This window comes from Monopterus albus, unplaced genomic scaffold (genome assembly GCF_001952655.1).
Source record: "Monopterus albus unplaced genomic scaffold, M_albus_1.0 scaffold167.1, whole genome shotgun sequence".
Classification (NCBI taxonomy): Eukaryota; Metazoa; Chordata; class Actinopteri; order Synbranchiformes; family Synbranchidae; genus Monopterus; species Monopterus albus.
Genome location: NW_018128047.1, coordinates 788684 through 815120, shown reverse-complemented (window position 1 = coordinate 815120; position 26437 = coordinate 788684). Strand labels below are relative to the sequence as shown.

Here is a 26437-nt window from a genome sequence, read left to right as displayed (position 1 = left end):
TTAAATTCCAAAACAAAGTGAGTGATACTCCAGATATTTCTAGCTTTTTGGTGGGAGAACATACTCTGTTCTGTGTTGGGCAAACACTATGCTTTCCAAGCTGTGAAAGGCCAAGCATTACAACAACCTGAACGAACACCTGCACAGTTTCTAACCTTCAGCGGCCCACAGCTCATCAGTATGTGAGAAGGCGCTGCTCCCCGAGGACATGTGCACAGATCTGATTAATCTTCACTTAATGTCCAGAGAGCACACGGCTAATTTATCGTTCCAAATGACACTGAGGGAATGAAAGTGGAGTCATTTTCTTTGGGCTGTCAGTGGTCCTCAGGGAAAAGGGATGACATACAGCAGGATCATTGACAATATATGACAGGCTGCAAAGCAATTAAGCTTTTATTAATAATGGCTGATTACAATATATAATGGTGACTAAGCAGGTTTCAGCAGTACAATTCTACAGTATACATGTTACAATGCAACCTGCTTTACATATTTACAGATAATTTACAATAGTTACAAGTATAGGAAGTGGTTGAAATAAAGATCATTTGCTTAGATGTGGTATCACCTAGCTGCTGTTCCCTGAGTGGCAATGCTTCATATACACATGTCCTTCCTGAGGATGCTTCACCCGCTCACATCATGCCTCGCTTTGTGTAGCTCAGCAATTGTGGTTGTCATTTGGGCTGGGGCCAGAGTAGTGGGCCTGACAGATGATGTTATCACCACATCCCAGCCAAGCCATTGGTTTCATTTAGCTGAGCACGGCAACACTAAAACCAGAAGACTCACTGGACAATCACATTAAAAGCAGGGTCAGGCAGGGCCACTTGTGTCACCATCTACACACACAATTTTGGCTTGCCTCTGTAACAGAAATCAGAGGAGTTATTTATAAACACCTGGCTGGCATCAAGTTTTTTGTGTGTGAGAGAGAGAGAGAGATATTTCAGGAGAAAATAATGGCATTTGTGACAGAAAATCAGTGTGTGATTCATGACAGTGACATTAACTGGTGACAGCACAGTAGAACACAGAAACATGGCTTGTCTGCTTAACCCTTGGATGACAGATGAGGGTGTGCCTCCCAAATGACTTTAATTCTTAATATTATTCAATTAATCATGACTTATTTACAGAAAGTGCCTTCAGCTTCAGACAAGTAGCACACTTTTTGTTTTTGCATCCACCATACTGGATTGTGCAGTGAATATTGTAGTAGTTTCACTCGCCACCAGAGTTTCTGCAGTAACCCACACACTGTACAGAAGCTGCCAATCACACCCTCTTTCACAGTCAACATCTTAATAGTTGCATTGTTACTCATAAAGCTAATCACATGGCCCGAGCCTCGTCAACAAGGCAGACATCAGGCTGCTGTCTTGTTCACGCTATTCGGGCAACTTGACCTTCGATGGCGGTGATGTAGTCTCTATTTTTTACATTGTACATCACTTGTACTCACTAAATATGTCAACATAATTTACAAATTTTCACACCAAGATTTGTTATGTAGCAGGGTCCTGATAACAGGGACTTTGGCTGTGGGTGTGAAGTTTTCTAACCAACCGGGGAATTAATGAATGTGACAGTTGTGAAACCATCCCACCCACACAGGGATGAGCTTGAGATCTCTTCTTCCACTATGTTTGCTCTAAGCTTCGGCTCGCACACGGTGTGCCTGGCACTTAGTAGACAGTCTGCAGTCCAGACTATGGCTTCACCCTCCTCCCACAGTGGAGGGTCAGGTTTTGACACTAATCCACATGGGAGGTCACTAATGCTGTTATTGAACTCATTTGTCCGGGTTCACTGGTGTGTCAACAGGTCACCAACAGCTGAGGAAAACCCTCTGTCGTTTTAGGGAGCTGGCTCCTCCAACTCACACGTTAGTCTCCAGCCCCTGCAGGCGGTCCATCCTCTGCATATTACGCTCAATGGTGGCCTGGCACGTGATTGGTTCAGCACACTCAGCCGTGAACCACCCCCTTTCTCCGTCGCGGAGACGCTGTCCTTCATACCAGCCTGAGAGGAGAAGTGGTACAGATAAATGAAAACAATCATGCATCACTCTGCTTTTTGATGCCCAACACTGTCTGTTCTTTTAACACGAAAGACGGTTGCTATGGTCACCAAATGGGAAATGGCCTATAACCCTAACCGTCTGTGTGTAGATTTAAAAGCACGCTATCAAACAGGTTCCTGGTCTGTTATGTGAAAAAGATAGGTAGTGAAAGAGAAGGAGCACATACAAAAATGCATGATGAAAAGATGCCCTTGAGAAGAGAAGGTGGGAGATGAGATTCGTGCTAAAGAATGTGCAAACAGCAAGAGAACAAGACTGAGCGATAAAGTGAAAACAGGCACTGAGAGCCAACGTACCTTCTACAGTCTGTGAGACCAGCACCACATCAGCCACCTGCAGGGACAACTCATCTGGCTGCTTGGCTGTGTATGTTCTGATCACCTCCACCTGCATTACATCTAAAACAACAAACAAACAAACCACTTCATAATTTAAATTACGGTTGTCTTGTCTCAGTATGTCTGAATGAACAAGCCAATTAATTTTAAATCAATCAGAAAAAGAAAAATGTCAAACAGCCACAAGGTGGTGCAATGGGCCAAAAGAAGAAGTGGAGGAGCTGTGTGGTGTGTTTGTGCACAACTTACTTGTTCTATCCTGACTCTTTTTGTTGTCGTTGTTCTGGCCCAAGGCACTGATCCATCGAGCACGCTCATTCCTGTCAACATGCATTAACACCGTGTGAACAATTTGATAAACTGTTCTGGCACTTAAAGAGTTCTGAAAACTATAGAGAGCTGTATCAGCTGAACAACTCCCCAAATATGAGTGTTGCTTGTTTTGATTCTGTATGACAGATGTGGCAAATGCTCTAGCACAGCTGCTTCTGAGAACATACAGCACCAAGGACGGTCAGAATCAACACCAAGTGAGAGCAAATACATCCAGGCTGGCATGCACACAAGCTGACAAGAATTTCATTGCACAGGGAAACACGTTTCCTAACTGTGTATATGACAAATAAACTCTTTGACTTGACTTTGAGTCTACTGAGGAAGGTATGTAGATGATATAGTTGCCCAGCAAGTTTTGCCTTCCCTCCCTCCCCTCTGTCCCATCAGTGAGAGAACACAGGTGTGTGTTCAGTCTGAGAAATGAGAACCAGAAAAAAAGGCTGATTCTCAGGAAGGGACAGACCTGCTTTCTCTCTCTCTCTCTCTCTCTCTCTCTCTCTCTCTTTCTTCATGGGAAGAAAAAACAGTGGGTGGGGTCAGAGTTCAGATTCCAAGAAACTCTACTCTCCATCCCTCCATTCAGTAGTAGATTAGAACAGGTGAAATCAGAGATGGGGACATTTAGAAAGAGCAAGAGAGGGAGAGAGAAGGGGGGAGTTCAGGAGAGAACCGGGGTGCTGAGGCCTTCGCTGACTCAGTGCCACTGGCCTGCATCATGCTGATGGGTCCAACATGCACAGAATTAAATCCCAGACTGAGCAGTATTTGTGTGGTTACACAAACAGGCAAGTCCCATGAGTCAGACCTCAGTACATTGTTCCTGCTGTACACACACTGCTCTGATGCCTTTAGGGACACAAGTGGTAAAATCCTGGGTCAACTGCTGAGTGGATGGTATGAAATCACTGGAAACCCTTATAACCACCAAATCCGCCATGTCAGAGGCCATCTACATGTACCCACAATGCAGTAGTAGGAGTGGCATACGATAACCTTTGGAATTGAAATGATACATTTTACAGTCTTGCTGCTTTGGTGCCTTTAGATATGTTCAATAGCTCCACTACCATTTTCCTTTGGGTCATAGTCTAGGTGGGGAATAATCACATACTGGTCAAGTGATATCATTATGTTTAAATGTATTGGTTTATTGCATTAATAGCTTGATTGGTCACCTTTTCCAGTTTTTCCTGCCCACTTTACAGGCTGAAAGTGTGGTAACTAATAGATGGGACATCCCTCAACAACAAACATACATGAGATAAATGATATGAACTTGACTAAATATTACGCAAATTCAAGAGAAACTGTGCTTTGATAAAGGACCTGGCTGCTTTTCTGTACTTCTCTATGGGAAAAGCAGCTGTTAGTCATTGCTCTCGACAGCTGGACGCACACGCCCAAGGTCAGATGCATGTTAAACATGTGCACACTGTCATGAACACTTGCCTTCTCACATTTTAAGAATGTGCATGTACTCATTAATAATGAGCACAGGCGCGAATGCAGCACAGATGCGAATGTGAGGCATGTGCTAAATGAAGATTCAGGTAATTGTGTGTGTGTGTGCTACATGCAGACATGTGAATTCTGCATATGCACAAACAGCAGGTGCTTCCCCTCCAGATGACTGCAGGCCTGTGCAGGATTGCTCCCTCTGCCTCTAACCATTCATCCTAAAGAGTAAGGGAGTGCAAAGAACCCAAGTGAAAGTCCACTGTCGGGTTCTTTTATTACCTCTGAAAAGAGGAGAGGTCTCTGCCGCACTGCTGTGCTCAACCTGTTTCTAGCTGTCCTCCCTCTGCCACCTTAAAATCACCACCAAACCACCGTTTCATCTCTTCCACTGCAACATAATAAAAAATAGCTGTTGTAGTTCACGGTGGAGCCTACATGCTCTCCACAGACAATTGGGAAACTAGAAATGTCATTTGTCGAGGTTGTGTCATGACCGAGCCCAACACAGACCAAAACACACCTAAAGTTACACTACCAAGGCCAAAGTGTCTCATAGGTGGGGCCTGTTCATTTTAAAAGTCAGAGCAGTATTTGGGTACAACTCCTACTCCTCTGACAAAAACATGACATCTGTCTGCCCGGAACAGCAGCCAGGGAAACTCCCAGGCAGAGGGAACGGTTCCCATCAGCAACTTATATAAATGAAAGCAGACAGAGTAACAAAACTGAAAACAAATCACATAACTGAAAGCAGACAGTTTAAAAAAAGCCAACACCAAAGTGTGCAACAGAAATGCATTACCAGTGTTACACTGTTACATAACCAGTGCTGCTTTGTGTTAGAGCTGCATATCTGACTAACCGGACTGTCCTGCTGCTGTGTGAATGCTCTGTTCCACTAATAGTGAAGCACTATTCACCGACTGGTCCGGACAAAACATCGAGGTCATGATGAAGACACAGCAGAGAAAAGGAAGAGGGCACAGACAGACTGTGGGGGATCAGGTACACGGGCGTCCCTGTGCCGTTCCCAGCCCAGCCTCCTCTCCGAGTTCCTGACGTATTACATTACCGCTCGCGTCAAAGATGTATGCATGTTTCTTAGACCTCACACAGTCAAACTAAGACACAGGTAGAGAACTAACTGAAACCAGACTTGCCCACACAGAAAACAAACAGGCTGTATTCTTTTTAGGTTGAGAACACTTAGTGTAACAGTGGAGAACCACTGACACACACGTGCTCCAGACACATCGTGCATTTTTTTATGGTCTTTGCCTTTTTAAGAGTGACGGCATGACAAAAATCAGCTGACCATCCTATTCAATTAGTAACTTCTCTCCCAGACCCAACTTTGGTGAACACTGACATGCACACGTACTGTAGGAATCAACTAGCTTCATAATAGTGTAGCTTGACCTTTATTAGTAACATGCATCATCACATGTTCCATCACAAAACACAGGCCAAGTATTGATAGTATGTCTTCAGTTAGTACGCCACTACTTGACCTCTACACTCTGATGAATATAATATAATAATGTATAATAAAGGAAACTAACAAACATTCAAAATTAACAACAAACATCCATTCACTTCCCAAAAGGGATGACTGCTGCTTTCTAGGGTTCTTATTGTTGGAAAGTGAATATCTAGATTGTCGAATCATCGATTAGTTAACTCTTTAAAAAAAATGAATCACAAGCACTTTGGTAATCTGTTTATGTGATTTACTAAGCCAAACATTTGCAAATTACCACTTCTCAAATGTGAGAATTTTCTGCTTTTCACTTACTTTAAATTGCACGTTTTGATTTGATTAAACAACCACAATCAAAAGGAGCAACTTGAAGATGCTGCCTGGGTCTCTGTGAGCTTGTGATGGGCAGTTTTACTATTATCTGTCACTTTAGGCTTAAGGCGTAATCAGAAATATAAATTAGCTTGTCTAATGAAAACATTTAGTAGTTGTCTCCATGACACTGTCCGCCCTTACAGCAACTTCTGAGAAAGCCTCCATATTCCTTGTCGTCCGCTCTGCTCTGTTGAGCTCTGACAGAGGAACAGGGCAGGCTGGCTAATGGAGCCCCACTCCTATGTGTCATGTTGGGTTAGATCGCTGAACTGGGATGAATGGCTGGAAGAAGATACCGACTGCCATCTAAAAGATCACACACAGGACTCTGAGGAAGAGTCGGGCGGGAGGAGAGGGTAGTCGTGGGAAACGGCCCACTTAACAATGGGCTGTTGCTAGGCAACACAGCTTAAACAATGCCTAGCAACCACTGCAATAATGGACAGCTGCCAGGGCCCCTCTCATCAGCTCATTCAGTACTACAGTGAGGGGAGCGCTGCACCCGCAACACACACACACACACACACACACACACACACACACACACATTACAGTGTCTCATCTGTGGGCCCCCGAGGAGGGAGTCTAGGGACTTTCCATGACCATACATTTTGGACTGAGGAGAGAGACAAGGCCCTCTTATGGTTGAGTGATCTGAAGGCACAGCAAGCAGCACATTTAGGCCCTGTAATGCCTACACAGCTACACACCTCCTACACAGGCAGTCACACTTAACACTATTACTACAGCTGCCTTGTCCAGTTTTACAGCATAGCAGTTATTATCAGTCATCCCCACCACTATTCACTAAGAAAACCGGTTTTAACTTTCAGCAGCTACATAGAACAGACGGGACCAGACAGCAGAGATGTACTCTATGTGATGTTTCTACTAAAGAGCATTCACTGATCGGCCATAACATTATGACCACCTGCCTAATACTATGCACGCAGGAGTCAGTTCAGCTCACTGTGCATCCTCTGTGAATCTGTGTGCTTCCATAAGTTCCACTGTAAAAGGAGTAAAACCTGTGGTCGTGAGGACAGGTTAGAGATTTTCTTAGACAAATTCAACTGCAAGGTTATGGTTTCACTGAGTTCATTCTTTCTATTACTTCTAGCAATTTACATTAATTATGTGACACTTGTTCTAAAGTAAAATCTAAATATGCACTATTTTGGATTAAATCTTTACACCCCTAGTCACAAAATATATCTGGAACATTTCTTGACTAAAGTAAAACACTATCGAAAGGCTTCGGAAGCACTAAGAGTCACGTAAAGGCAGTGCGCTGTACAGTGGTGCTGAAAACCTGAGAATACAGGGGGAAGGAGGAGAAACTGGCCTCGTGCATGTGAAAACACTGCAGTACATTATAATCACGGTGTGTACATGGACTGCAATCTCTAACACCAACTGGAACACATAACGAATGACAGATTTGTTGTATGTGTAGGTTATAGTCAAGACTACACAACCTGGCCTCTCAGTCGACAGTATTTGCTGTACACAGAGAAGCAGCATGAATGTCAACTCAGCTACGTGTATTTCTAGGTGAGCTGTGTGAGTAATTATTCATCCTGCACACACACAACACTTCTCAGCTACAACCAGCAGACTTTAAACAAAGGAAGCTGCTTTCCTAGAATAGACAGATGCTCACTCAACAAAACAATCATCTGGCACAGCCGGTTTGCGTTACAGTATAACTGTGAAGATTGTGGCTGTATAATGCAATAGCAAACTTATTTCCTAGGTCACATAAACACCAGCAGTGAGGCTCAGGCTTGTCTTGAGAACAGATGTAACAAAATATCCCTGTGAGCTGTGACGGTCCAAACAGAGACTAAGAAATAAGAGCTAGGGAGAGAGGGGTGAAGGGATTTTCTTACTTGGAGTTAAAAGCATGTTAAGGCACATAAAAGGTAAAGACAAGGATGCAGGAATTTGTTTGGGACCTCACAGAGATGGACAAACTAATGAAATGAGACTCACTCTTCTTACTTGAAAGGAAAACACCACCTTATCAACCCTCATGCGCACCCTGGCCTATTAATGTGTGTAGAGAGATGCAGGAGTGATGTTGTATCAGAGGAAAAAGTGACTCACCATGTCCTGTAAATCTGTACCTGAACACGAGCGAAATGAAAGCAGCACATTAAGAGGGACAAAGGTTACAAAATAAAGCACTCACAGCAGCTCTGTCCCCAGGATCATCTGCACCTTTTCGCCAGAGTGGTTGCTACGGAAACGCAGTCGAAAAAGATGGTTGCCGCCAGCCTGCCGTGAGCTGAGCATGCTGGCAGTGCTGCGTACCGGTGACAGGTTGAGATCCTCTGGTTGGCAGGAACCCACCCAGATCTGGTCCCTCAGGGCGTAGTCTATCACGGTGTAACTCTCCTCGCTGACCAAAAGAAAAAGCAAGACAGTGTTTTGTTTAATGTCTTAAAAAAAGGTGCAACTGCTCTTCACTCAGCTGAGATCTAATCACATTTATTTACAAGTGTGGCAGGCCTTTTGGTGATAAGCACCTTGATACGTGTAAAGTGAGTGGACTTGTGATTGAAAGAGTGCTTGTTTGGATCCGTACCATGGTTTCAGTCAGAAAGGAACAATGAATGAGCTTCACTTTCTGATCAGGTTCGCTTTCACTCCTATTTAAATATCATTAAGGCCTGGTCTAAATATCAAGATATTTGGATTCCTGTTGGGTTGATATTCAAACATAATGATCAGTTCTGCTGCTTTTCTCCCATTTTCTCAGTTTTTTTGTAGCAAACACTGAGACAAACAGTAGTATATTATTTCACTATTTAGAATGACTTTTTGGGCTTTTCTGTTCCTGTAGTAGTCTGTTGAAAGCCCCAGTCCACAAATGGCATAGTGTGGACTCAAACATTACAGTCTGCCTTCCACGTTTCTGCCCCGACATGGACACCAGTCACCACCTGGAGTTAGAAAAACAATACACTCTGTTGTGTTCCTTTGGTTTTCCACTATTGTATTAAATCAAGCAAGTGTTAAAACAATTGTCAAACAAGTTAAAACAAGTGTGATGGCTGTCATGGAAACGCTATTTTTCTTAATTAAGTTAAAGAAGATAAATATATGAAATGTGCAAACCTTGAAAAAACTAACATAATAGTTTTGCAATTTATTGATTTTAATTATTTAGTTAGTAACTTTATTTTCCAGAGACTCATGCAGCTTTCTCACACATGCAACTGATGCAGGCGTGTAGCTATAAGCTCATTTGCAGCCCTGGTTAGGGTTTTAAAGATCTATGTCTATGAGAAGTACGTATAATAACCCAGTATATTATTACATCCAAACTTCACAGTATGTCTTGACTATTGCGTACCCACTCCATCATCCGTCCACTCTCTCTCTCAACACACTATTTTCAGGAGAGATTGAGTTTCTTAGTGCCTCAGCTATTAAACCCCTAAAGACCAGGTGATTAAATAATACAATGGCTGTCACATTATGAGTGTGTGCTGGTCAACAGTCCAAACATTCAGCTGTCTACATATCTGTTCACTGAATCAGCTGGTTTCTTGAGTTCATGCCTACATTTCCCATGGCTGCCGTTATCAGAGCATGACCCCGTGTCTAGCAGTGCAGGGAGCTAGAAACATCTGGAGCTGACTGTGAAACAAGGTACCTCTAAAGCAGCACTGAACCTGGAGAGAAAGAATGTGCGTACGTGTAAATGTGCGTGTGTGTTTTCATAGTGTTTTGAAGAACAGGAGCTGAGGTCCAGCCCACCTGTGTTTTATCAACCTGAGGCTGAAACAGCAGCCCAGCTCAGGAGCAACTGGACGGGAACTCGCTTTTCTAAGCCAGCATATCCATGGTGCACACACACACACACACACACACAGAAGCAGGGATAAGGTGGTGGTTAAACCAACAGCAATAAACAGTGTATCTGACCACGAATCATTGTCTCTGCTTCACTTGCACACACAAGCTCTGTTTGGAAAATCCAGTCATGGTTGGCAGAAAAGTTCAGTGTTTCCCTCGCCCCCTCTTGTCCACTGGTCAATCAAGTTAAAGCCTGTTATACACAACCAATTAGGTTTATTAAAAAATGAGAAAGAAGAGATAAATCTGATAAAACCAGAGGCAGTGAACAGGACAGAGACTGGAAGAGATGGAAAAGGTACATTTTGCACTAAACCTGCGTCTAACTGTGTATCAGGCTCACCAATGCTTAAAAGAAAGGCCCAGTGTTTTGGAAAAGTCACCGCTTTCTTGCCGAGAGTTAAGTAAGAAGATTGATACCACTCTATTATTTGTCTGTTAATTATGAAGCTGCAGAAGCAGGAGTAAGTTAAACAAAAAGTTCAGCTATGATTTTAATGGTTTTTGGCCGGGTTACAGAGTTTCTACTCCTTCAAAAACACTTTAAACGGTGCCTATACTTTTAATATGTTACAATAGTTATGGTAAACCCCTTAATTTGCAACTCAGCATTGCCCTTTTAGCCAAAGGGGCACATGTAATGTTATTTTCTAGAATTAAAACAACTTTTTCCCTATGAAAATCCCTGAAATAATGCCTATAACCACAAAAACCAACACGATTTAATAATGAAATAATGCCTATAACCACAAAAACCCATACGATTTAATTAATTAACCACCATGTGAGTTGTAAATGTTTGCATTCTGTCTGGAATACAAGTTCCTTAAAGTATCATTCATTTTCACCTGAAAGCATTTCAGACCTTAGTGTTTATTTTTCCTTAAAACAGAATAATCTGCAATGCTGTTATAAGAGGTAAAATAAGAATCTCTTTGTTAGCTGGATTTTAGGATCATCAGCATTTTGCCTCCTGATATCGCTAAAGGTAACATGCCTGGGATGCCATTTACATTACACTGGGGAATAGGATGGGTGGGGAATCATGCATGTTTGTGGGGCAAGCTTTCTCATGTGTGTTGATAGTTATCGTCTACTGTGTCGGATCATTGCTAAGTACAGGATAAAAGGTAGGAAACACTTGAGAAATCCTGTGTTGAAAGGTGAGAAAGCCATCAAAAACAGAACTAACAGGAGAGAGAAACCCTATCTGGTGTTTGGCTCCTTACACAGGAACAAATACACAACCCCGTTGGTATGAAAATCACTCCACCGTTACAGATAGTGCTGGGATCTACCACTCGTGATCACAACTGTGCTAGCTGCCATCTCGCCAGTGCACAGCCAGTTCTCCTCACACAAGCAGAACTGACACAAATCCTCTGAGAGATACTGAGACAGCACACACACACACACACAAACACAGACGGTACAAGTATAATGTGTGGGTGCAAAGTAAGAGTGTTGAGACTACGGCACAGTCAAACAAACAGAGGGAGGGAAGAAATACTACCATGTAGCCAGAATGTGTTGGGATTATAGAGCTGCATGCAATTACACAAATCTAGTTTAGACAAAAAAAGCCACAAGGTCATGATCATGGAAAAGAAAGGGAAAGGACAGAGGGGAAAAAAAGAGACGTGGAAACCTCAACAATACTGAATGTTTTGATGATGGCCAGTATGACAACGGAAAAAGAAGGGAAGTGAAGATGAGAGAGGAACCAGCTGGAGTGCACTATTATGTAAGCGTTCCCATGAGTTCAGCAGAGCAACCTTTCCTTGGCTGTATGACAACTACCCAGTCTGACGTGGGGTTGGTTTCCGCAAGCCATCACATTCTGGATCCAGTTAAGAGTTGATAAAATAAGCAGATTTGTTAAGATGAGAGCTGAACATATCTTTCTCTCCATTTATATAATTAGCAAAGGGCAATGTAGAAGAACCCGAGGGTGGGATCTTTGGCAGTTTTCATTGTTGATTAACCTCACAATTATTTTCTTAACTAATTGATTAAAATTACAGATTTTTTTCTATGTTTCCAAGAGTCTAAGGTGAAGTCGTCAGCTGTCTTCATTCATCCAACCAGCAGTGCAAAACCCAAAGAAACTGACATAGCTGCAAATTCGCACACTGGAGAAAGTTTGCTCCTTGTGCCTAAAACGTTTTTTTTTTTTTTTCAATCAACGACTAATCAATTATCAAAATAGCGGCCAATTAATTCTGTCCCTCCATTAATTGTTTGAGTTTGAAATTTGAACCTGAAAATTGTTCAAAGTTGAACCAATACAGATTTATTAAAATATTAGAAAGAATTTAAAATTGATTTTTAGGTAACTCCTACCAAACCTCACACAGACGTGTGTGTGCTCTCCTTCTCCTGCATATTAGGAAATATAGGCCTACAAAACTGAAAAGATTATAAAAGGTCATAGGTAACTTTCTTCGTCTACTCTGTACTGTGGTTTTTACTTTTTCACCCCTTTCCTTCTGGTTTTCATGGTTTTCCTAGGAACTCACGAAAAATGAGACACCATAGGAAGCCAAAAGCTTCTTGTAAGCTATCCCCCACACTCTGAGTCACAATGACCGCGAAAAGAGCTATTACACCATTACATCTGGGAGGGTGTTGACCTGGTGGTGCCTGGCTGGCCCCGTGCGCCCCTGGTGTGTTTTTGTTTTGATTACTGCAGATGGAGTGCAGTAGAGTAACGTGCCACAGCAGGGCTCCAGCGCTCCCCGCAATACAGCGTCTCCCATTCACACACACACACACACACACACACAAATACACACTGCCTCTCATTCCCAAACCCCTCTTCCATACACAGGCCTGACGCCGCGCACTGCTGGAGTTTGGTGTGCCAGATCAGATGCCAAAGAAAACTATCACACAGAATGTTTCTTTTTTTTTTTTCTTAATGATTCTGCAAGTGGCAGGACAATCAGTTCCAGACAGAGGGAGGAAGACTGTTTGGGCAAAAAATAGACACACGAGTGCAAACATGCAAATGAAAACCACATCATTTCAGGGAAGTCTTCCTTATGGATTGCTTTGCGGGTGTTGCCTCAAACTAGAGGAAATCGAGGCGTGGGGAAGCAAAGTGACAGATGGAGCTGACAATGAGTAGGCCTCACTCCAAGTGATTTATAGACCCAGGACATGTCGAAACCTCGACAACGTTCAGAAAAACAGGTTCAGGTTCATGAAGCCAAGTCACAGCAGGTTCAGGTACAGTAACTGCACCTGTTCATCTTAATAAACATGCCCATTAAAGGGGGGGGCGTTGTAGAGGCTCAGTTCATCAGCCACTCCCTCTGAACTTCTTAAAAATCTTGCTCAACCGTGCTGATATTGCGTTCACACTGGGACACAGTTGTTGTTGTTGTTGTCATTTATTTTGATTGTTTCACTTTCTTTTCAGCATAAACCTCAAGAGTTGTTTTTCACCTGAACAAGCTCAATTCCCGTGACAAGTTAAACCCCGTGGGCAACGTCACGTCCCTGCACTCAGGATTATCTCAGCCTCACAGAGAGTGAAAACCTAGGGTTTATGCTTACACTTTCACCATCAGCATGTCAGAACAGATGAGCTATGGGCAAACCCTTTACGTCGAGGATGCACGCTAACAACAGTTCAATCAAACCCAGAACCCGCCTGCACTGTCTAGCAGTGTGCCGGCTCACCTCTTCTTCTTGGTGACGATGAGGACATCGTTGAAGAGGAAGAAATAGACCTGCTGCCGTGTTGTCCGCCTGAGGAAGATGCCATTGTCTTCCACAAAGGCCGTCAGCTCGCCTCTCTTCACCATCCACCTGGAGGATGAGACCAGTGGGAAAGGCTGGAAGAGAAGAAGAAGGAAAATGTAGGAAGAGACTATAAACACAATTAAAAATTTAAGAAACATCTATAATGCAGATGCTGTCAGGAAATGTTAAATCACAGTGTGTATATGTGAACAGCTGGCATTACAGACTGAGAATATGTTCACTGTCTATCTGTGAATCCCAAATGTGCTAACAGTTCTTTCCCACACTGCTTAGACACACTTGAGCCTGCCAAGCCTTGTGTGCTTTATGTGTACGCATTCTTGCCAAGTGAGTGGTCTGTATGCTTTGTATTGCTGGATCTGCACGTGTGCACACATCCCTGGAGGATTGCATAAGGCTACTGTATTAATACACGCTTTAAAGGAATAGTTTGATACTTTCAGAAATATGCTTATTTGCTTTTTGCAGAGAGTCAGATAACACTCCATAACAGAGCAAATCAGGGAGTTCCCCAGAATGCCGCACCATTACTTGCACTTTGCGCAGGTCAGGTGTTAACCAGAGTTATGTAATTTTCACAAGAAATACAATTCATCCCAAGTGTGAATCAGACTGATATCCATTACTCCTTGCTCATACCTTGATCTTGAACTCCAGCTGGGAGTTGATGGTGTACATCATTTCTGTTCTCTCCATTGTGCGAGCTCCTTCATTACACTTCCTTACCACCTGCTCATACACACACACACACACACAAAGCACAGTATCTGTTAAACACAGTGACTGAAGTGCTCCCGTTCTTATCAAGTAAAAGATGGGCTAGAAATCTACTGTTCTTAAACTGTTTTTGATGCATATTCTTCACTAAAATACAAAATTAAAAGCCTAATCCTCCTGCATCTAAGGCACAACATCCCTTTAACAACTTGGGAAGGCTCTCGAGAGAATAGTGCAACAGAAATGTATAAAAATAGGACATCTGCAGTGACGTGTGTATGACATTTCAGGTTGACTCTTTGAGCCCACTGACCTTGCTGACTGCTTGTAAAGCCCTCTTACACTCCTCATACTGTGCTGAGCCTGTAGGTGTCTTCTGACAAATTGTCTGTAACGACACAGGAAGTCAGGGCACATATCATTTACACTAATTTATAACATCAAAACATGTTCATGCACTAAACAATTTACTGCACCCATGCCTGATGAAGTACTGATGCCTAAAGGAGGTTGTGGGAAGAGATGAACAGAAACCAAACTTTCTCAGGATCCAAAAGCCTCTGAGTGTACCAGAGTCCCCAGAGAGATATTGAAGGAAGATGGGCGAGAGGGGGGTGACAGCAGAACAAGAGAGAGGAAGCGGGGGGGCACAGCTGGGACAGAATAATATGGTGCCAAAGGAAGCATGAAACTTGAGAAACAAAAGATCACAAAGAAAAAAAAGAGACAAAGTTAAATCGGTTAATATTATTAAGGAAACATGGAAGGTCAAATAAACATCTCTGGGGTTAGAACACACCCTATGTACTATCAGTCAGGCAAGTATGAATAAACAAACTGTTGTGTAGGAGTCAGAGGCTTCCAAATTCCAAAGTTTGCGCTACTGTCTGTCTTCAGTGCACTCACATCCATGAGCAGAGGCAGACGAGTGATCCTCTGCATGGGCAGGATGAGGAAAGAGATCATGGGGAGGTTTCGGCAGTCTGGGTGGCCCTCTATCCTGGTCAGCGCTTCCTTAAAAGCTGGATTCTTGGACCTGGAAGGGAGGAAGGAGGGAGACTGGGTGTTAAGAACGAGGAGTGTCCGATGATGCACAGAGAGAATGAGGAAAACAGGAGTGGGAAGAAGAGCTAAGCTCCCAGGTTCAAACTGTCCGATGAGCTATGCTGGATCAAAACCATGAGAGATATGATAAGAATGTCTGTCTGTGTGTGTGTGTCCACTCGGTCACTCACACCAGCCTCTGCAGGGTTCTCTGCTGGTAGACCTCATTGGAGCAGTATGTGATGTAAGGATCAAAGTTGGACTGAGCGTGCTTGCCGACAATGTCGCTGATGTCATCGATCATTATGTTCTGTTGGTGTCTTTCTTCCAGTTCCTTAAAGAACCTGAACATAGGGTGAATAAGGGTTAATGAGTCAGGGAGTCAAACTGTACATAACAACAGCTTGAGTCAGAAGCATAAAATCATGAGTCACCACACAGATTGGGAAAAAATATAGGATAGGGTGACAGATAAAGTCAGGGAGGCAGGAAGTGCCACGAACACCTTTCTTCTTAAAAGGAACTCCCCACCTCTTAAAATAGACAATAACCATAACACAGACGCGTTTCCTCTTCCTTATCAACAGATGGCCGGTTTAATGGCACGCCATATGTCCAACTTAAAGAGGATAAGTCCTTTTGTGTGTGCGATCCAAAGTGACAAACAGGAAGCTATCGCACAGACACAGGATGCTGACCTTGAACGACTGGACCTGGTTTGAGCTCATCTGTTAAAGCACCTCTAGGGCCCCGACCCAGCCCCATCCCTGCCTGCTCTATACGCACACCGGGTGCTATGGCTATGGGAAACGAGGTTTCCTGTGACCATGTCTGAAGCTGTACTCTCTGAAATGTAACCTTCCTAAAGAGGGAATGAGCACACCGCATAACAAAAAAAACCACATATACCGCCCTGTTGTCTGATCAGTGTCCTAAAGGTGTATCCGGAGCTTTAACAAGTCAAGTCTTCTCAAGTTCAAGCCGTGCTCGCTCCTGGGGCAAAATTCACTGACCCTAATAGCAGCACAGTGTCATGAGGGGAAAGGACACAACAGTGGATTTAAGGAATTATAAAGGAAAAATACCACCACAAAATTTCTCAGCCTTCAGGGATGCTCTCTGTACATTATGCGCTTTCAGTCATAAAGTAATATGTTATGATAATGACTGACAGCCTGGGGCTGCAAGTGTAACCCAATCAGGAACACACCTGCAAATCAAATACTCAACAATCCTTCTACTCGCTGATCACACACAGACAGCACTCTGTTCCAAGTACAACATCTTGCTCAACCTGGACTGCAGCCCGCTTTATAGTTTAAGATCTGCTGTCCCTACAGCTGTCTTCTGTCCACTCTCATCTCTGGAGCTATGCAGGTCTAAGTATTTAGGTGGGGGAGTAAAGCACCTCTGAACACAGCAATGTGAGGTACTGTTGAAGAATTTACAGAGAGCACCACAGAAAGTGGGACTGATGTGTAAATAATTATGGCCCATGTCAATCCACATGCTCCTAATGAGCTGTAAAAAGCTAGGAGTCATATTTGTAGAAGCTTTTCCTCAAAGTCAAATGTACTACAGAGGATATACTATATGCATGAGGTGAAATCTCTCTCCAAGGAGGGGGCTGAAATGGAATCTTTAAGCAAATGTCATGAACAGTTGCAGAAGCGAGGTCATGAATGCTCCGCATGTATGCACACACACACACACACACACACACACACACTTCCACTGAGACAGTCACAGACTACAATTAAATTGTTTTAAAATGGCTTTGCACACTGAGAATTTCAGCCCTGCATAAACTATACTAACACCCCTAGGCAACAGAAAAGCAGCAGCTACTTTCACGTGTATTAACCCATAGCATCCAGCAAGCCCTTGGTTAAAGGTGCTTTCACATCAGGGACCCGGGCTCGAATCTGAGTACACTTGACCCCAAAATCCGGTTCATTTTGATCAATGTGAACACAAGCATACCGGACTCGGGCACCGTGCCCATGTCTGCTTTAAGAGGCGGTCTCAAGCACAATTCACATGCACTAGAGTATGGTCCGCGGGAGATGTGAATGCAAGGAAGTGGGCTATGTGACTTCATAACTGTTTGACTCTGTTGGTTTAAACATAAACAAACATGGCTATGAAAGGATCTTTGTGGAGTAACGAATAAGTAAAATGCTTGCTTGAAATTTGGGCCAATGAAAACAACTACACACAAAAACTTTGAGACCTATGGAGGTACTCATCAGTATTTACACATGCATGAAACAGAAACAAATGTTGCTAGTTGTTGATTATGTGAGTGGTTGCTTCTTCTTCTTTCTTTTTCTTGGCGAACTGTAAACCAACTATGTGAATACTGCCACCTACTGTATTGGACTGTGTACATATGCCAGTGTGTTGGGGCATGTAACAATATTACTAATGTGAAAGCAAACCTTCTGGGTGAGGGGATTGTGGTTGGGCACAGTATGAAACAATCATGACTAATGTGAAAACCCTCTAAGTGGCTGCACTTAGAGCCCCGGTTTAACATATTGAATCCACTCAAAATGGGGGGAAAGTGTTGAAATACTGAAAGCCTTGGACTACATGTGGTCTCAACCAAGGATTTAAGTGACTTCAGAGCAAGATCTGACACTGTTCTCACAATGAAATATGACCAGACAATATTCAGAAACTGAGCAACAGAATTACATTCAAACATGAGGTCACTACCATAATGCCATTACACAAGTTCACATCCACGCACAATAAGTCCTGATGGACAGGAAAGCTCAGAGGACTCATGGCAGCAGATTTTGGCGGTTACATTTACATGCCCTCACACTTGTTCACACTGACAATACAACCAGAATCAAGCTAAACTGCTCTTTTCTTATTTCGTTTTTGTTTTGGTGAATTTGAATTTTAGTTGATTCATCTCAGCCTCATCAGCACGTGACCTCATAACAAGCAAACAGCTCTGCGCTGGCTGCCAGTCTAAACAAACAACAGTAAACAGTATTTACACACACCCCTCATGTGGAATGAGTGCAGCCTACCATCTGTTAGCTGCCGTTAAGTAACATTTTCCAGCTCATTTGCTAAAACTAAAAGCTCCAAACACTGACCCACAGACTGAGTGAGACTAAGTGAAATGCAAAAAAACCAACCAGCATGTAAAAAGCAACACTTACTGTAAGTTACTGACATCATTAAAATTCTATAAACATACACAAAGAGAATCTAATACAAAGATACAAAACGTTGTATGCCCGATAATAGCTCTGCCTACAAAAGCTGCACTTTATAACACAAGCACACTTACTTTTTGCTAGCCTCACAGACGTCAACGATGTTAGAGAAGAGATGGTGGTGTTCGGTCTTGGTCATGGCCTCACTGAGTATTGTGGAGTTCTTGAACATGCGGATCAGGACCTCCAGGCTGTGCAGATAAGAGTGCTCTGACGAGATCACCTCGAAAATGGCCTAATGAAGGGCAAGAGGGAGGACAAACAGAGAGCATTTGTTATTTTGTTCGCCACATGTGATTTAATACATTTATTTTGTGATTTTTTGAACTTCAGTTACCGCACTATACCCTGACACAGTAGGCTACAACATGACCAGAGCTCTGACATGCTCGGCATACCTGTAGGCTTCAGTCATGTGTTAAATGCTGTTAAATAACACACATCTAAGCACTTACAGAAAGCCGCCAGCCACTTCAGTGCTTTTACTCATCAGTCTTGGATTCAATTAAATAATTAATGGAACATCTGTGCTTCTCATCCTCTTTACAATGCATTTGCCTTAAAGATACACTGTAATAGCACATGAGGCCTGTTTCCAGCTGGACTCTTTTTTTTTTTTTTAAGTGGAGTTTACAGAGACCAAATGGACTACCTGACACCCCCACCCCCCAACCAAAGTGTAACACATGGTACCTCTTGTCTTTTGAGTTCCTCCTGACTCATACGATTAGGCAGATCACTTTTCTTTACCTAAACAGAAAACACATTTTGTGAAATAATAAAAAAAAAAGATTGTAAAAGTCATGACCAAATGTCAAACACAGTCACACTTGTCAACTTCCCTGAGGTTTTGTCAGGTTAGGGGCTCTTTGCATTTCTAGGATGGGTGTTTGTGTTACTGGTGTTTCTGCACACAAAGAAGGGAGCACTGTGAAGCCAGTGAAGCTGCTGTAGAGCATGTGAATAGATCTTCACCAAACAGAGGCACAGGGTGAGTGTAGAAACAGGAAAACTGCTGTGTCCACAAAACTCTGAAGATGAAGAGGGCACCTCTTGTGCTTGTGTCAATATGTAATTTGGCCAAGGTTTAAAGAAAAGTGTACATGCATGTTAGCTGGCGAGATAAAATCCAGAAATATCTGCAAAAGATCTTCAATTGTTTAAAATAATCTCAGTGTGAAGTTCTGTTTAACTAATGAGCCTGTGGTTTTGTTAGACTGCAATTAAGTAAAAAGCATGCCTGTCTCACGTTTCGTCAAATACAACCAATATGACCTGTATCACTTTCACATTCTACTTTACCAGATCACACATGTGGGCAGAAACCCTGAGAGGCCATCTATCCTAACTTCCACTAGCTTCTCCTCCTGTTGTAGTGTAAAGGCACAAGGAAGCGATACTGCTCCTGGAAGAGCCTTCCCTCTCTCCAGTATCTGCCCTGCGGCCCTCAGCAAACACTGAGAGCAAACAAACCTGCAGCAGACTAAACATCTAGTGTGATTCTTTCTTTCTATGCCTTTCACACATACATCTGTTTTATTATTTATTGTTCTTACATTCCCTTCGGCAAAACCTTCAGGACTTCGTATCAGCAAAGCCAGCCATCAGCAGAAAGCTGTAAGGATTTAATGTGCCAGCAACCATTTGCCAACTGAACTTTGGCCTGCTTTGCAGTTTTACTGGGTGTAACTGGAATCAATTAGGCATCACTATTTAAAGGTAATTCCTGAATTTTTCTATGTTTCGTTCTTTGTGCAATTTTAGCACCATGTTAAAAGCTGGCTCCAGGACAGCTCCACCTTCTGAGACTACAAGTGGTAAGTCCTGGAAATGTGAAACTTCTGGGATGTCACATCAAACCCTAAGCCTGTCATTAAACCCTCAACGAAGGAACAGTAAGAGAAAGCAGGAGCTGAGGGAGAGGTGACAAGTTGTGAATCTGGTTCTGGGCTTTACTGGAACTAAGCTCATTTCCAATCACACCAGGACAATGATAGCATAATGAAATCTGAAAGCTGAAGACAAATAGCACAGTTTTACATCATGTACTGTCTGGCCAAACACGTTGATGTCAACAGATCCACAGCTGTAAAGCAGCTGTGACATAAAAAGGTGACTTTATTTGGAAGATTCCTGCTCAGCCTGGTGATATAAAACCGTGCCCTATTCACTTGTTTACTAACATATGCAGGAACAAAGATGACCACAGAAATTTTCTGAATGTTGCCTAACTTCAGTTTTCCATTTATTAGAGTCTGTGTACATATATCCGCAATTTCAAAACTAATCCTAAACAGCTCTGTCTCAGCTGGCCTGCGTTTGCTCCCACATTTTCCCTCCTCAACAAGTAATCAAACAGATGAGAATGTCTAACTAGAAAATTGAATTAGCTCATTCCCTTCCTCTGTATCCCCCATCCCTCCATTCCAACCCCGGACTATATTATGTAATGCAGCCACCACAGTTCTCTCTAGAGGCAACATTTCAAACATATTTGCAGTCTGACGAGTGTGCAGAGTTTGCCAACACGCTGGCATTAGGCGCAGCTGTGTTTCCAAGAGTTCCAGTGAGCCTGACTGTCTGCCTGCCCACCCAAGTCCTAGAAGAAATGCCCCTGTGCTCACTAATAAACAGAATGAGGGGCCAGAGGAAGGCAGAAACAGTGGGAGGATGGACTGTCGCCAAACTGGATATGACAGCATTCTTCAAAGCATTAGCATTCCATGGCTCCACAGCACTGAGTGCACACTGTATGTCTGTCTGTGCAGAGGAAGAGTACTTTAGCTATAAGATGAAGAACGGTCACAACCGCAGCCCTCTGTGTGTGTTTATGTCTGTGTGTCATGTCTGACCACGCTGAGCTGGCTCCAGGAGGTGCGTATGGGTCTGTACTGCACCACGATGCCGTTGTCAGGCTTGGGTTCTCTGGAATCGGCATCCTCATCTGAATCATTATGCAAGGCCTTCTCCTGGTAGTTCTGATACAGCTCCTCCTCTGAAACACCCGGTTTTTGACAGAAAGAGCTACCATCATGTTGATGTTTTTAAAAAAACAAGATTTTTTTGTTTGTTTGACAGGGAGAGAGAGATACAGAAAGGCAGCACATGGTAAAATGAAGGGAAACATGCGTTTCTCACCCTCACTGTCAAATGTCCGCTGAGTGATCAAAATTTTCTTCTTATCTGCACTCTGAAAAAGAAACAATATAAATGTAATGGCTCAGACAAACTGGGGAATCTTACTCACATACACTTAAAATAGAACAGGCAGATGACCTCTGTCACCTGTCCATGACCTTTGTGGCGACATCCTTTGCTGACCCATCTAATTACAGAGTGTGCATGTGGGGGCATGGTGTCACATTACATCATGTCTGTCAAGCGTTTCCTTGTAAGGCCTTGTTGTAACATCTCTCACTGTTTTACAATGTGGACTTTTCCTCTCAGTACTGAAAGTCCATGTCAAAGCTATCTTTGTGCACAGTCAAATATAAATGATTAACTAAGCTGAGAAATCTCAATCTGCAACAGCAAAGGAAAACAAAATGCAATGCCAAAATTTACAGGGCTACATGTGCACACTGTTTGTAGGAATGTACTAGGATCTGATTATGGTAAGTTCTCTAAAACATCTTATATAGAGGCAGGCTGGTATAGTCAGATCTTAAGGGTAAAAGTCAAAAATAGATGTTTGTTGTTAACTGTCTCATGAAAAAGTCATGAAATTATTAGAAACTTCGCATGATTATCCCCAAATAGCTCGTACTTCTATTTATGTGAATGTTTGAAATCTAAGAGCACACGTGTTTGTTTCATTCCTTTTCTCCTTTTAACCCACCATGATCTTTTTTGGACCAACATGTTTACTCACCTTGTTTTTTCCAAAGCTGGGAGTCTTTTCTTTCTGAGGGCTAGTAGGTTTGGAAATCCTGGGGCTGGTAGGTTTAAGTGAACTAGGACTGGCAAGTTTGGGTGTCCCAGGGCTAGGGAGGCTTACGGTGCCAGGACATACTGGGCTGACTGCTGAATCTGGATTATCCCCATTTAGCCCTTTGATGACAGGCTGGGACATCCTTTGGGCCTTGGGACCTACCAATGGGATCTCTAAGTCTACTCCACTCACAACGGCCCTCCTGTATGATGTACTCCTCAAGCCTCTCCTTAAAGTTTCTGGACTCTCACTTTCCCCTTCTGTCCTTTCAACGCCTGTGGAAAAGTAGCTTCCTGTCTCCACCATGCTGAGGGATTTCAAAGCTCGCTTGGAATGATCCAACCCCAGAAACCCTGCCAAACCTTGGCCTTGTGGCCCAGCGGAGGGCGCCTTGCTCTGACGAATATCAGACGCTAAACCCTTGGGAATGAGCTGCTGTGTGCCCATCTTCAGGGCAGCAGGGCTGTTGGTGCTAAGGACAATGGAGGGAGAGACAGATGGGGAGAGAGAGGAGGAGGAAGAGGCATGTCTGGTGTCCTGTGAGGAGCCAGCTGAAGATGACCACTGTCTGAAGAGCCCTTGTGTTCTGTCTGTTGGCGACGGGGAGCGTGGGGTCGGGGGGTCTGAGGAGGTGAGGGAAAAGAGGGAGGGGATGCTGGAGCTGGAGCTAAGGGAGGGGGTTGGGGTACGGAGGGCTGGAGGAGAGGGACTGGATGTGGAGGAAAGGGAAGACAATTCATGCTGGTTGTAGTTGTTGTTGTTGTGGTTAGGAGTGCACAGAGACAGGACAGGAGAGCAAGGCTTAAGAGGAACAGCTTCAGGTGAGGGCGAACTTGTCCCAAAAGCTATATGGTCTTTCTGTGAACTCAGACTGAAAGGACCAGAAATGCCTTTCTGGGGGTCCTGGAGACCCCTTTCAGGCCACTCCGTCTCTTCATTCCTGACTCTCCCAGTGACACGCTCTCCATTACACATTCTATTGTCCAGTGAAGCGGATCTTCCATCCTCAGACCTAAACTTGGATAGTAAGAACCGTCCATGCCCAATGCTGATGCTTCGAACTATTCGGGATTTCCTGGAGGGTTTGTGTAAAACGTGCTTCAGCACTACAACGTTCCTGCCCGGACACTGAGGGGTGACCAGTGTCTCAGCAGACTGGCTCAGCGTGAGGGAGTGCATGTTGTCCTCCACAGGGAAGTCTGTCATCATTACCCCATTTGTATGGTAACTAAGGGGTTGCGGCTTGGGCTTGTTCAAGTCCTGGGGCCTCCTACAGTCGTCTCTGCAACGTTTCCACAAAGGAGCTATATTATTATTGCTGAGATCTACATCGTTACCGAAATCCATGGTCAAAATGTGGCTGCTTCTTCTTCAGTATCAGTGTGCAAACAGGTCACAGTGCAAATACCGAACCCCTAAAAATAAACGAAAGAGGGGAATACCATTCAGTATCACAGAGTTCAGTGCAGTGTCCAAATTCTCAAGTTTACTCATTAACAGGGATCCAGTGCAGACGCTGGCAGCTAAACAAGAGTGCAAAAGTTGTTCAACTGCGCACAACAGCAGCCAAGCCAGTGAGGACAACCGATAATCCTTTTATATATGTGCAGCCTGCTGAAATGCCCCAATTACAAGCTGGTAAGATACTGTTAACTGTGATATTCCCAATGTGAAACAAGGATCCGCAGCCAACACTGAGTTTAAACCTCAAATAATGTTTTTTATCTCCAGTGTCGCTCCAAAACCCGGTGTAATGCGCTTCTCTTCGTGTTTCCATACAAAATCACTGCCCAGTCAGACTTGTTAACGTTAATGTCTGTCAAAGAAACGTGTTTTTCAGTAGACCGAGAGTTTCTGGAGTTTTGGGTGCAGCTTACCTTTAACGAATCGACCCTCTGCAGGACGCGGTCATTATACCTGCGCTGGCGGAAAACGAACTCCGTTGATCCAGTAACAAAAGTGAATGCGTTTAATCCAGCATTGTAGGCTATCCAAAGCAAAGGCGTCTGTGAGAACACAGCTGGAACCACAGAGTACATGGGTTTCGACTGGGAAAGGCGTGTGCGCGGCAGTGCGCGTCTGAGGCGCTGCTGGCTGTGCCTAGGAGTTTCTGTGAGCAGCAGGAGGGAGGGACGGAGGAGAGGGGCCGGTCAGCAGCACTCCAAGTTCACAGAGGCTCAGCTGTGGTGGCTCGATGCTCGACGCCCTTCACTTTACATTAAACCTTTAATAAGAATGCACAATGCCAGATAGTTTCCTAACACACTCACTGAATCTTTAAAAGCAATCAGTACATTTTAGTCTACGCACTGTATGTTTGCGAACTGTGGTATGAACTAAAAGATTACTTAATATTACTTTTTTATTTTTGTTTTATTTATGTAGCCTTATTCTTTTTGACAGTGGCAACACAGTTTAACATCCGTTTTCATACATTTATTCCAAATATCTGCTTTTTATTTATTAAACTGAAATGGTTCAGTAAATAAAGTTGAGATGACGATGAGAAATAAGATCACTGTCTAGTTAAAGGGACTACGTAGCTTCCCTGGGAACTCTACACTTTTCCTGATGTCTAGAAAAGCCGTTTTTAAAATTTCTTACAACTTTTGTCCACACCTGCACAAACGGTAAACGTCAATCCCAAGACTCGGGGGTAGGCAGACAATGGATGGGGTCAGATTAAGCATCGTAAAAACGACTGGTTAGGGAATAGTGAAGGTTAGTTTCACATCAAGGTAAAGGGAAAATCCCAAGATTTTCCATTAACATTATTACAGCATACTGGGATACTAAATGAACTGGCTGCTGTGCGCCATCGGGTGTTTGGCGGTGCTACTGCAACAAGCCTGAAAAGGTGATTTTAAAAAAAGATCCCAACTAAACCTGTGAGTGCACTAGTAGGGAGAAGGCAGTAGCAGAAAATTATCCGTATATTCACAACACTGTATTTCCCAGAGCACGGCAATGCAGATGTATGGCCTGTTTTCTCACGTCTACACAACCTCATCCCCACAGAAGAAGATCGAAACGTCGACTACACTTTATAAATATATCATGTAAGCTTTCAGTGTGTGGTCAGTTTTCTCATTTTCGATTCGGGTTGTCATGACCAGCACAAGTCTTTTAGGTGTGTATTCACGCAAAGTTAATTTCACCACAGACCCTCATCCTGCCAGATGAGCTCCTGTCATAGGACACAGCATCCCAGAGGTGCCTGGGCCAGATCTGACCCTCCACTGTAAATATTTGCACCCACTAACAAAATATATTTAGCTGTTTGTCTTTTACTGTTTGCATCAAAGAGTCTTCATCATTTCTCACAAATCTACTGGAACTCACAAGTTTCAGTAAGCATGAATTCATAACTACTCATAACTAACTGACTATAATTAATAATTTACATGGTAAACATAAATGAGTGGAGACGTCTTTTAAGGCAATAACAACAGTGCTTTCTCTTAAGGTCAAAGGTGACTGTGTGGATAACCTATAAAGCACAGGTCTCATAGTGCAACACAAACACATTTGCCTGTGTGAGTCACTTTTTGCAGAAGAGCACTAAACAATAGAATGAGGAATAGACACATTTTACAAATTTGTTTTATTTTTAATACACATAAACTACTCAAATATAACATCCTCTAGGGAAAAAAAGGTCTAAAACTATACTGGCCCCTCCACTGACCACTACTAAAAAGTGCATGTTGGGGAGACCAGGGATGATTGTAACACCTTATGTTTGAGCACCACTAGCTCAGTAGCTGTTCGTGCTAGATCGCCCGAACTTTG

General features: G+C 43.3%; 1 protein-coding gene across 1 annotated transcript; it reads right to left on the bottom strand.

The window, feature by feature from the left end:
* Window positions 1–360: 360 nt before the first annotated feature.
* On the bottom strand, window positions 361–24847 carry LOC109968985 (rho guanine nucleotide exchange factor 26). The gene is made up of 16 exons (XM_020615601.1): window positions 24523–24847; window positions 22586–24060; window positions 21853–21904; window positions 21567–21709; window positions 19408–19464; window positions 18789–18949; window positions 15667–15819; window positions 15338–15467; window positions 14745–14819; window positions 14354–14443; window positions 13631–13785; window positions 8271–8480; window positions 2677–2747; window positions 2386–2487; window positions 1890–2028; window positions 361–870 (listed from the first exon to the last, which is right to left on the bottom strand). The coding sequence occupies exons 2-16, from the start codon at window positions 23990–23992 to the stop codon at window positions 846–848; spliced, it is 2970 nt and encodes a 989-aa protein (XP_020471257.1). The 5' UTR covers window positions 23993–24060; window positions 24523–24847; the 3' UTR covers window positions 361–845.
* Window positions 24848–26437: the final 1590 nt, after the last annotated feature.

Excerpts from the sequence above, each read along its gene's own strand:
- LOC109968985 (XM_020615601.1), bottom strand. The coding sequence starts at position 23,992 with ATGGATTTCGGTAACGATGTAGATCTCAGCAATAATAATATAGCTCCT. Across the intron at positions 15,820-18,788 it reads GTCTGTGAGGCTAGCAAAAA|GTTCTTTAAGGAACTGGAAG; the intron begins GTAAGTGTGCTT and ends CCCTATGTTCAG. Across the intron at positions 2,488-2,676 it reads AAAGAGTCAGGATAGAACAA|ATGTAATGCAGGTGGAGGTG; the intron begins GTAAGTTGTGCA and ends TTGTTGTTTTAG.